The 13,288-nt window shown below is 37.8% G+C and overlaps 1 protein-coding gene across 1 annotated transcript; it reads left to right on the top strand.

Moving 5' to 3' along the window:
* The first annotated feature begins 224 nt into the window (after window positions 1–224).
* On the top strand, window positions 225–9,970 carry LOC144974208 (follistatin-like). The gene is made up of 6 exons (XM_078917123.1): window positions 225–329; window positions 1,763–1,858; window positions 2,944–3,126; window positions 7,705–7,805; window positions 8,711–8,873; window positions 9,789–9,970. The coding sequence occupies exons 1-6, from the start codon at window positions 287–289 to the stop codon at window positions 9,827–9,829; spliced, it is 627 nt and encodes a 208-aa protein (XP_078773249.1). The 5' UTR covers window positions 225–286; the 3' UTR covers window positions 9,830–9,970.
* Window positions 9,971–13,288: the final 3,318 nt, after the last annotated feature.

The raw sequence follows: 13,288 nt of genomic DNA, 5'->3' as shown, positions 1-13,288 counted from the left end.
GTTACGAAATCCAACGATTATAGATGTCCATCAGTAAGTAATGCCCATTCTTACTTAATCGTTCATGCTACTGCCTTTGATGGTCTTGTCTAACATGGTTGTATGGGTAACAGTAACAGTCTTTGTTGTGATCATGATGATAAGAATTATGAAAACGATAAGGATGGGCCAGTGGCCATTTTATCTTCCGCGGTTTCCTGTCATCATTTGGACACAGCAACCGTTGTAGCTGCGACACCACTGCTTGCCTTTACCATCTCAGCAAGTAATTTACCCTCTATCCAACATGATGCTACAGGTTTTAGTTTTCGCCGGATTTCTGGCCACAGGTAAGGATTCATTATTATTATGATTAATATAATGTTGGCAAAGAAATTGTTTCAAGATAAAACCAAAATGATAGCAAGAACTTGATTTGTGATTAAGTTAAAAGATAAAAAATACACTTATGTTTACCAGTGAAGGCCTTGGAGAGCGTCCTATTGCTATATTCTTTACAAGAAAATAAGTAAGGGAGCGGGTTTGTTCGTCGCCATCGTCAAGTTATAGCCTGACACTGACCAAAAATTGACGTCAAAAGGCCAATCTTTTGCCACAAAAGAAAACAAATCGTGAGTTGTATTCAATAGTTCAACCAATGAAATAATTTGTTTCCTCGAGCTCTACTAACGACGCTACACAAACCTATAAAATGACGTAAAACTGCCAGTCCTAGAGGGTTCTAGTGTCAGGCTATAATATGTTAACGATGGGTACGGTCTGTTGCATTTCTGACTACCACGATCCCTCGTCTCCCCATCTGCTGCAAGTCAAAAGTCTTCAACACTCGTGTAAAATAGACATCTAGTTCGTTAACCTGTATTGCAAAAACAAGCCACTTGTACTTCTCTGATGCATGAACAAATGGACGAATCCGCAACACACCACATTTAATTTGTAAAGCAGGTTCCGTCGCATCTAGCTTTTTTTTTGAAAACCTTTGGTCTCATTCTTGAGATGCGTTTTTTCCCCATTTGGCCTTTCATCTTACTTAATCTGAGTTCCACCCATCCATGATGTCACAAATCAGGATCGCCAGATTACTGGTAGGCAAGAGTATACCTCAGACTACAATTAATTGATCATAGCCTATATCCATCAAGTTTAAATCATTTTTTTTTTTTTTGTCAATTGGGGGTGGGGGGGGGGGGGGAGGGATGAGGGAAGGTCATGAGACCGAAAAGAGCACGAACGCCATTTCGTGTCACGAAGATGTCTTCATCATCATCATCATCATCATCATCATCATCATCATCATCATCATCATCATCATCATCATCATCATCATTATCATCATCATCATCGTGCGGCTATGTGGTCTAGTGGTATGACACTCGCTATCGGATCGGAAGGTCCTGGGTTCGAGCCTCGCTCGGCGCATAGTTGAGTCCTTGGAAAAGACTCTTTACTCACATTCTCTCACCGTACTTAGGTGTAAAATGATTACCTGGCCGTTAACAGCGTTGTCTTTGTCTGAAAAATTGTAATATCGCCTAACAGGCGTCATGTCTCGTCCTACATGTTAAATGTTGCTGTTGACCAGGGACCCCTTATAAAGCGCATTGAGCACGTTAAGTGGATATTGCACTATATAAATGCTCAATTTTATTATTATTATTATTATCATTATTATTATTATCATAATAATCATCATCATCATCATCATCATCACCATCATCATTATTTAAGTAACGATTACAGAATTCACGACATCTCATCACAGGCTTGTGCCAAATCCACAACGTTGCTGACCATTGCGATCATGACTGTACACATTACAGAGATAATCAAGTCTGTGCATCGGATCACCAAACGTACCGTAAGTCTTCTTTTGGTCTGTGCGGCTACGTGATCTGTGCGGCTATGTGATCTGTGCGGCTATGTGATCTGTGTGGCTATGTGATCTGTGCGGCTATGTGATCTTAATTGTTTGTTGGTTGTAAAGTGCGTTGAATGTGGATTAAACATTAAAAATGCCCTTTACATATTTCATTTACGTTCTATTATTATTATTAGATAGTATTGTTATTATTATTATTATTATTATTATTATTATTATTATTATTATTATTATTATTATTATTATTATTATTATTATTATTATTATTATTATTATTATTATTATATATTATTATTATTATTATTATTATTTTATTATTATTATTATTATTATTATTATTATTATTATTATTATTATTATTATTATTATTATTATTATTATTATTATTACTATTATTGATATTATTATTATATATTATTATTATTATTATTATTATTATTATTATTATTATTATTATTATTATTATTGTTGTTGTTGTTGTTGTTATTGTTTTCTTTGCTTTATTATTGATTTAAGCTATTTTGATTTGTTGATGGGAAATATTTTGTTCATTATACATGAGTTATAATGGCAATAGCCTAAAAATAAACCTTTGAATCTCTCAATCTCATATAATCAGTTGATTTGGGCTTTTTATTAGCAGCTGAAGCTCCTAGAAGATAAGCAAATGAGCAATTGGATTCAATAGTCTGATGTCACGTCGCCCAGCAACAGCGGCCATCGTTGTTCTATACAAAGAAAATATGTACTTTTTATTCTTCATGCTGGTTAGAACTTTTCATATGTCTTGTGATCAGAATGTGTAAAAGTCAAAAAATGATCAGATTTATAATGTTTTTTCCCCTCTGAATACGCTTTTATACTCATCGGGGAAGTATTATCATAAGGGCCTCCGCCATTGTTCCGATTGTTTAGAGCCAGTTACTAAGTTACCATGCGTCATTACGAGGGAAGTGGCGTTACGACTGTTGAAGCGTATTTAATTGATACGTTACTCAATCATATTAATTTTATGGTGAGAATTGCTTTTGTTTAATTTCATCAATTCAAAAAACGTTCCTCAGGTAACCCTTGTGAGTTCAGTATAGCTGCTTGTTATTACCAAGAAACCCACCGTGGTCATTTGGTCATTGTCCGTAGAAGCGCCTGTCCTGCTGGTTACACTGCCCCTCCACCCGTGGATCACTGCAATGACTTGTGCAATGAAGACATCCAGCACGTGTGTGGCAGCGATAACGTTGTGTATGGTGAGTGAGTTTGCAAATTTAGATTTTGAAGTGACCAGGTTGTAAATTTTTGACAATGTGATTATTTAGTTCTACTCATCGATTAAATGAACTTACGGTTTTTAAGCCAAAATGTAAAATGGAGTTATATCATTATATTATATGATGGCAAATTATAGTCAATCGTCGAAAGCTTTTATACCTTAGCTTTAGGACTCAACACCAACGCCCGAAAGGCTTTAAACCATTGTTAAGATCTTAATGGCAAAGTTGGGTATAGTTTCACTGTCGAAAGCCTCCCATTGCTTAAGGTCTCAACGGCAAAGCCTTTATGCCATTGCTTAAGTTCTCAACGGTAAAATCTTTATGCCATTGCTTAAGGTATTAACGGCAAAACCTTTATGCCATTGCTTAATGTCTCAACGGCAAAACCTTTATGCCATTGCTTAAGGTCTCAACGGCAAATCCTTTCTACCATTGCTTAAGGTATCAACGGCAAAACCTTTATGCCATTGCTTAAGGTCTCAACGGCAAAACCTTTATGCCATTGCTTAAGGTATTAACGGCAAAACCTTTATGCCATTGCTTAAGGTATCAACGGCAAAACCTTTATGACATTGCTTAAGATCTCAACGGCAAATCCTTTCTACCATTGCTTAAGGTATCAACGGCATAACCTTTATGCCATTGCTCAAGTTCTCAACGGTAAAATCTTTATGCCATTGCTTAAGGTATTAACGGCAAAACCTTTATGCCATTGCTTAATGTCTCAACGGCAAAACCTTTATGACATTGCTTAAGATCTCAACGGCAAATCCTTTCTACCATTGCTTAAGGTATCAACGGCATAACCTTTATGCCATTGCTCAAGGTCTCAACGGCAAAACCTTTATGCCATTGCTTAAGGTATCAACGGCAAAACCTTTATATCATTGCTTAAGGTATCAACGACAAAGCCTTTATACCATTGCTTAGGGTCTCAACGGCAAATTCTTTTAAAGGTCTCAACGGCAAAACAGAGTATAATAATGTTAAAATAAAAAATTTTTTCGCGGCGGTGGTGGGGTTTGAACCTGCGACCTTATTGGTACGACAACTCCGCCTGGCAGGTGAGAGCGTGGCTCTACCGTGTGAGCTATCCACGAACACAAAAATATTCGTTTCAAACTCAAAGTCATTTCTAGATCCCTCTCTCACCCACTTCTTGAGACCGCCGATTCGTTCACCACCATCGCGAAGTAATTTTGACCAGCAGTTAAGCTTAATAGCCAATATTCTCATCACAAACATTTAACATAGAAACGATTGAGACATTGAGTATGCTCCGGTGTATGGGGTGAATTTTTAATTCAGAAAAGTGAGTGGAGCAGGCACTTATGTTGGTAACAACAAGATATGAAGTGAGTAGAAAAGTGCCAGAAGACAATAGAGAATAAAAAATTTTTTCGCGGCGGTGGTGGGGTTTGAACCTGCGACCTTATTGGTACGACAACTCCGCCTGGCAGGTGAGAGCGTGGCTCTACCGTGTGAGCTATCCACGAACACAAAAATATTCGTTTCAAACTCAAAGTCATTTCTAGATCCCTCTCTCACCCACTTCTTGAGACCGCCGATTCGTTCACCACCATCGCGAAGTAATTTTGACCAGCAGTTAAGCTTAATAGCCAATATTCTCATCACAAACATATAACATAGAAACGATTGAGACATTGAGTATGCTCCGGTGTATGGGGTGAATTTTTAATTCAGAAAAGTGAGTGGAGCAGGCACTTATGTTGGTAACAACAAGATATGAAGTGAGTAGAAAAGTGCCAGAAGACAATAGAGAATAAAAAAATTTTTTTCCGCGGCGGTGGTGGGGTTTGAACCTGCGACCTTATTGGTACGACAACTCCGCCTGGCAGGTGAGAGCGTGGCTCTACCGTGTGAGCTATCCACGAACACAAAAATATTCGTTTCAAACTCAAAGTCATTTCTAGATCCCTCTCTCACCCACTTCTTGAGACCGCCGATTCGTTCACCACCATCGCGAAGTAATTTTGACCAGCAGTTAAGCTTAATAGCCAATATTCTCATCACAAACATTTAACATAGAAACGATTGAGACATTGAGTATGCTCCGGTGTATGGGGTGAATTTTTAATTCAGAAAAGTGAGTGGAGCAGGCACTTATGTTGGTAACAACAAGATATGAAGTGAGTAGAAAAGTGCCAGAAGACAATAGAGAATAAAAATTTTTTTCGCGGCGGTTGTGGGGTTTGAACCTGCGACCTTATTGGTACGACAACTCCGCCTGGCAGGTGAGAGCGTGGCTCTACCGTGTGAGCTATCCACGAACACAAAAATATTCGTTTCAAACTCAAAGTCATTTCTAGATCCCTCTCTCACCCACTTCTTGAGACCGCCGATTCGTTCACCACCATCGCGAAGTAATTTTGACCAGCAGTTAAGCTTAATAGCCAATATTCTCATCACAAACATATAACATAGAAACGATTGAGACATTGAGTATGCTCCGGTGTATGGGTGTGAATTTTTAATTCAGAAAAGTGAGTGGAGCAGGCACTTATGTTGGTAACAACAAGATATGAAGTGAGTAGAAAAGTGCCAGAAGACAATAGAGAATAAAAAAAATTTTTTCCGCGGCGGTGGTGGGGTTTGAACCTGCGACCTTATTGGTACGACAACTCCGCCTGGCAGGTGAGAGCGTGGCTCTACCGTGTGAGCTATCCACGAACACAAAAATATTCGTTTCAAACTCAAAGTCATTTCTAGATCCCTCTCTCACCCACTTCTTGAGACCGCCGATTCGTTCACCACCATCGCGAAGTAATTTTGACCAGCAGTTAAGCTTAATAGCCAATATTCTCATCACAAACATTTAACATAGAAACGATTGAGACATTGAGTATGCTCCGGTGTATGGGGTGAATTTTTAATTCAGAAAAGTGAGTGGAGCAGGCACTTATGTTGGTAACAACAAGATATGAAGTGAGTAGAAAAGTGCCAGAAGACAATAGAGAATAAAAAATTTTTTCGCGGCGGTGGTGGGGTTTGAACCTGCGACCTTATTGGTACGACAACTCCGCCTGGCAGGTGAGAGCGTGGCTCTACCGTGTGAGCTATCCGATATCATGTTAAAAGCCAGGTGTAGTATCTTTGTAGAAAACCTTTATACCATTGCTCAAATCATCGACGATTGATATCAAATGAGACAGCGTTTAGTTTACGTTATTGATGAGAACATTTATAGCACTGCTTAAGGTCCCAACTGTAAAGGATATATAGTCTCTTTGTAGAAAGCATGTATACCATTGCTTAAGGTCTCAACTATAAAGTAGGATATATAGTCTCTGTAGAAAGCATGTATACCATTGCTTAAGGTCCCAACTGTAAAGGATATATAGTCTCTTTGTAGAAAGCATGTATACCATTGCTTAGGTTCTCAACTGTAAAGTAGGATATTATGATATAGTCTCTTTGTAGAAAGCATGTATACCATTGCTTAAGGTCTCAACTATAAAGTAGGATATATAGTCTCTGTAGAAAGCATGTATACCATTGCTTAAGGTCCCAACTGTAAAGTAGGATATGATAAAGTCTCTTTGTAGAAAGCGTGTATACCATTGCTCAAGGAATCAACAATAAAGTAGGGTATATAGTATCTTTGTAGAAAGCATGTATACCATTGCTTAAGGTACCAATTGTAAAGTAGGATATAATATAGTCTCTTTGTAGAAAGCATGTATACCATTGCTTAAGGTCCCAACTGTAAAGTAGGATTTTTCGTCTCTTTGTAGAAAGCATGTACACCATTATTCAAGGAATCAACGTTTGACATCAACGGCGACAGCGTTTACATTGCCTGAAACCTGAAACTGTATTGAACAGCTTTGAGGAGTTTTAACTAGCGATCATTAATGATACGTGGCATTGCTTGAATTGTATTATCCAAAAATGTGTATGTCATTGATATATCAAAGAGACTGGTCTGTAGTTCAATCTTAAAAGAGTAATTATTTTCACAATGTTCTATTCATTAGGATTTTACCTTAAATAGTGATGCCCGCGAAGAAAAAAACAAAAACAACTCCAGTGGTGTTGGTAGAGGTGGTAATAGTAATGATAATAATAATAATAACAATAATAATAATAATAATCATAATAATAATAATAATAATAATAATAATAGTACTCGTAGTAGTAGTAGTAGTAGTAGTAGTAGTAGTAGTAGTAGTAGTAGTAGTAGTAGTAGTAGTAGTAGTAGTCGTAGTAGTAGCAGCAGTTGTTGTTGTTGTTGTTGTTGTTGTTGTTGTTATGGTTGTTGTAGGAGGAGGACGGGGGAAGAGGAGGAAGAGTATGGGGAGGAAGAGGAGGAGGAGCAAAGGAGGAGGAGAAGTTGATCAGAAAATGTCTCATGAACGAATGAATGACAAACCTAAGACATCGATGGATATAATGAATACTTATCACAAAATCTGCACAGTATAAAGTGTAAACTTGGTTTTTCTCTGTACTTCTTGATTTTGGGAAATGATCATTTTGACAACATAGGACGTAAATTGATTTGCTATCTCTAATTCCTTTCATCTAAAACAGAAAACAAATGCAAATTTCAGAGGGCTCAGTGCGAGGCTGCAAAAATGAACCAAACCCTATTCATTGTAGATATGGGAGATGTCTGCCCACAGAGAAGGACTGTGAGTATTGATATTGTTACAATACACATCCATCCATCCATCTATCCATCCATCCAAATATACATACACAAGCGCACACACACACACACAGAGAGAGAGAGAGAGAGAGAGAGAGAAAGAGAGAAAGAGAGAGAGAGAGAGAGAGAGAGAGAGAGAGAGACTATCCTGAAATTGAAATACTAGGGAATCTTGCAATACAAACCATATTTATTGAATCAGTCTTTCAAAAGACTTCAAAAGTCACGGCTAAGACGTGATTCCTTTGTACTTGAAGGGCAAAAGTGAGAAATGCAAAGTACAATTTGGAGTGCCCCAAGCAACTGCATTTGAGCCACTTTGATTCCTTTTTAGAGGATTTGAGCAGTAGCCTATCTTATAAACCGTCTGAAATCATTCACAATGAATGATCTACTTACTACACAGTAGGACAATAGGAGATCATAACAAAAGCTATCGTTCTACAGTCTGTTTTAGATCCACACGTGCAATTGTCAAACACATGGTAAATGAATTATCGTCATGAACAGTGCTCAATGAATAAATAAATGGTCTATGACACTCGCATTCGGATCGGAAGATCCTGGTTTCGAGTCTCGCTCGGCGCATAGTTGAGTCCTTTGAAAAGTCTCTTTACTCACAATATCTCACCGTACTCAGGTGTAGAATGAGTACCTGGCCGTTAAGGTGTCTCTGTCCGAAAAAAACAATGTAATATCGTCTAACAGGCGTCATGTCTTGTTCTACGTGTGAAGTGTTGCTGTTGGCCAGGGACCTTAAACGCCTTAGACTTTATGATATTGTCTATAAAGTATTAATATTTAATACAACATTCCTATTCACAGGCAAGTTACCATGATTGATTTGAAGGAGCATGCATAATTTGTTTAATATAATTTCAATTCCAGCCCGACTGCACACAGTACAACCTTGACACCTCAGACCTTGCTCTCGAAACTGGCTCTACATTCACACCCAAATGTTCCACCCACAGGGAATTTGTTTGTGCTTCTGATGGAAGGTCATATGCCAATGAGTGTTATTTATGTAATTACATGGACTCTCACAACGGTAAGTATCCCAATATCAAGCTACTTATTTGAGCTTTGATCACAGCATTATTATTACAGTGATACAGAAATGTCAGCCAGCCCCAGAGACCAGCGATCACATCGTCCTCCACTGTCCAGTCACTAAACTGAAAGGTTGCTACGAAACCGTACTTAGGGCGGAGGAAGACTTTAGAAGCTGGGTTGACGAAATAAATTTGGAGGTGTAGCCATACGCTTCTACTACTATTATTATTATTACTTTCCTATTTGTCTTATAAGTTCAGGGCGCTTGCGATACTTTTCGATAATTTTAGTCTTTAACGATGATTATTGAGTTGTTCATTATGGCAGGGAAGAATTGTAAGGGATTGTCAAAAGATTTTAATTCTGGAATCTAATTTTGCTTAACATTCGACGTTTTCAAGACAAAGTTCAAAAAGTAGACAAAAAGAGCAAATACAAAGAACAATTTTATTGATATCTTTGTGCTCAGTCTGACACACATACAAAGAAAAAGGCAAATTATCCATGTGAAATTAGGCACACTCAAATTGTTTCTAAATGTCTAATTCTTTTTTTAATGATAAGTTGTTGTTTTTTTCATTTTCGATCCTATTTCCAGGATAATCTTCGTAGGCACAACGTGGTGTGGCTTCAAATTACGCCTGAAGATTAATGATTGATCAAAGAACGTTTGTGGGGACTTTTTTTAAATAGCCGTTTACACCAACATATCGGTCATTTATTTCGAATCCAGGCCCTTCCGATCCGAAAGCGAGTGCCATACGACAAGACCACATCGCCGCACAATACTTTACGGAATTACACGACGCGCACTTATTAACAATGATTTTCAAACTTTGTCAAGAAGTATAAGTATCTGATCCTCAATTTTGCAATTATTAATAAACTACATGACATTATTCTATTTCAGTGAAACTCGAAATTGTCACTGATAACTTGTGTCTCCATTGAGTCTAAAATTGAAGAATAAAGACATCCCAAGCTCAAGATTGCTGGCACAGCTCTAAACAATAACATAAGAACAACAGATGCTTTATGGTGTCATATCCTAATATGTTAAAAATAGTCATTAAAACTCAAAGAACTTGTCAATATTTTTGATTTCCTTTTTATACTTGAACATCGTTCAGAAGATCCGCTGCATCAGCGAAGTTTTGAGGCACAGTTTTGTATAAGGAGCCCCCTTTGAATAAGACTAAATGGCTCGAACCCAGGACCTTCCGATTTGAAAACGAGTGGTAAACCCAAAGAGCACATAGTCGCACAATATAGCAGAAAAGAATGTGTAAATTATGATAAACCCCTCTCATTCACTGCTGGGTGGAAAAGGAAGGGACACAGGGATGAAGATAGATCGCATTGAAGTCCCATGACAGTTCTGTTGTGCTATTTGAGAATCGTGCAATGTATAGTTTTTTTAAAACGGGTTTTACTTTTACGGCGCTTTCAACACATTTATGTCATATCAGCGCCAGTAAAAAGAAGAAAATGGAATAGTCAAAATATTCTAGATTTACAATTAAATTTTTAAAGCACCCAAGAAAAATAAAGTCAAAGGGGAATTGGTTCAAATAGGGAACAGATGTAGATTCCAATAGCATACCGACCATCGATGTACTTAGTTTGAGATCACCTACAAGTCATCCAGGCACCAGCACAGGATCCCACTAAGAGGAATACATTCAAATGTTCAAAACAAAACAAAAATATAACTATAGTGCATGACAGAAAAATGACTTACAAGGAAAAATTATCACCTTCCAAAACAAACACTATACTTTTGACTGTTTCCCTATGAGCCAAGGACTCTGACAAGGGCCAGCACAAAATCAAGTAATCCCATTCGAAGACAAAGACAGAAAGTGACTCAGAAAACAGATATAGGGGGGTATAGAAGACACAGCAAGTGATCTCCTGCCCAACATGGGAGGTCAAAAGACCCCACTCAGGATTAGGATGCTTGTAAATCCAAAGAAAGATCCAGCTACCCAATCAGACTTGAGGGGACAGAGTGATTAAAAAAAAATCTCGACTGCATTCGGGATCGACACCGGTTCCTTTGATTGTGAGGCCTGGGCCCATTTTCATGAACGCGGACTAGATCTTAGTTATTTATTAGTCTAGTAAATGACTCGCTAGTTAAGCTATAAGCGGAGCAAGTGACTAAAAAATCTGATTTCATGCACGCTTTCTTTTCTCGTCTCTGACTAGCTGGTCTCTTGCCTAGAAGTGGGCGTTGTAAGCACGGTGATTAATTCGACTATTTTGTGCTGGTAGCATTATTCTCTCTAGTACCCGACGGCAGGTAAGATACTAGCCTTCATACGTTCAACGCAAAAGATTTCCAAAAGAGGAAATTAGCAACACATCCGGTATATATAATATTTCGTTCCTTTCCGTATTTTAATTTAATTTTGCCATTGTGTGAATCAATGATGTCCATGGTCGACTGTCAATTCTATATTTAGGCCAATGAAGTTTCATATTGAAACTCAAAACAAATTGAATAAAACAACAAACAAACAAAAAACAACAAAAACAAACAAAAGAGAAAGTGTGTTCTGATGAATCACATTATTTCAGTCAGTTAAAATGCCAGCAGAATACCGTTTGTCTCCACTATACTTTCTATTTCTAATCATTTTTGTTGTTGTTCTTTGATGCAATCCTTCGATTTCGAGTCTCCCTTCACTCGCAGCTTGTGGGCCGATTAGATCAGTTTTTAAAAAAGTTTTTACACACAAAAATTAGGGGCAGCGTGGCTCAGTAGTACGGTCTTTGCTTCCTACCCGAAAGGTACCAAGTTCAACCACCCGCCGCTACGTTGTGGCCTTGAGCAAGTCACCTCGCCCTAGCTCACTTTGAGCTGTTGCTCTGCGGCTGACGCCTGGGTTATTCCAGTCTTCCCTTGGAATAGACCCTAAAGACAAATTTCCCTTTAGGGATGAATAAAGGGAATTTTATTTATTTATTTATTTTTTTTAATGTGTACTTTCGACGATCTGCACTTACCTTATGTTTTTTTGAAGCCAATGTCAATAGGAACAGGATACTTTTTGCCTCTGTCATTCGTAACCGACGTAATTTCCTTCCGAATCGAAGCGCTCTCAATCTAAAAATAGCTGCTATCTTGTCGACGCTATGATGTATCGTTGATGTATCCTAGTAACTGCTGTATATTTTATGAACATTTTATTTTATTATATTTGATGTTTATTTTGCTTTTAATTAGCTTAGTATTTCCATCAATTAGTTTATGACAGTGTATAAATCTGTGCTAATATAACGATGAATGATGTGTAACATTATGATAATTTCCATTCAGGATCAATAAAGTATGTCTTAACTATTCTCAGACTAAGATTGGTCCTGCCTCAGTAAATGACTAAAACTTGGCCAAACTTAGTCCGAAGGTGCCTGATTTTAGTCTGAGACTTGCTTATTCAGCTCTCATGAAATCCGATTTTTTTAAGTCCTTAACTAAAGTCAGAGATAGTCAGAGACTAGAGACTGTTGTTTGTTTTGTTTTAAAGGGTTTTACGGCGCTTGCAACACATTAAGGTCATATCAGGGACAGTAAAAAGGAATAAAATGGGATAGTAATAAGTTCTAGAAATACAATTAAAGCACCCAAGAAAAGGTAAGACAAAGGGGAATTGGTTCAAATAGGAAATAGATGTACATTCCAAGAGCACACTATCAATGTACTTAGTTTGAGATCACCCAAAAGTCTCATCCAGACACAAGCACAGGTCCTCACTAATGTTTGTTTGTTGTTTGTTTTTAAGGGTTTTACGGCGCTTGCAACACATTTAGGTTATATCAGCGCCAGTAAAAAGGAAGAAAATGGGATCGTAAAAAGTTAGAGAATTACAATTAAAGTACCCAAGAGAAAGTAAGACAAAGGGGACCTGGGAACAAATAGGGATCAGATGTAGATTCCAAGAGCATACCACCAATGTACTTAGCTTGAGATCACCACTAAGTCTCATCAGGACACAAGTACAAAATCCAACAAAGAGGAATACACTCAAATGCTTACATTATACATTAAAAATAAATATAATAACACAGAACAGAGAGATGATTTACAAGGGAAAAAATATCATCTCTCAAAACAATAACTATGCATGTGACTGTTTCCCTCCCAGCCAGGGAGGGCCAGGACAAAACAAAGTAATCTCATTCCAAGACAAAGACAGAAAGCATGTCGGAAAACAGACATAGGGGGATAGAAGACATAGTATGGACCCCCCCCCCCCCCCCTGCCCGCTATGGGAGGTCCGGATCCCCACCCAGAAGTCCCCACTAAGAGGAATACACTCAAATCATATGTTTAAAATGAAAAGAATAACAGTATATAACAGAGAGATGATTTACAAGGAAAAAAATATCATCTCCCAAAACAAT

This window comes from Berghia stephanieae, chromosome 5 (assembly GCF_034508935.2).
Source record: "Berghia stephanieae isolate SIO BIC M18660-M18661 chromosome 5, UCSD_Bste_1.3, whole genome shotgun sequence".
Taxonomy (NCBI): Eukaryota; Metazoa; Mollusca; class Gastropoda; order Nudibranchia; family Aeolidiidae; genus Berghia; species Berghia stephanieae.
This window is presented reverse-complemented; position numbering and strand designations above follow the sequence as displayed.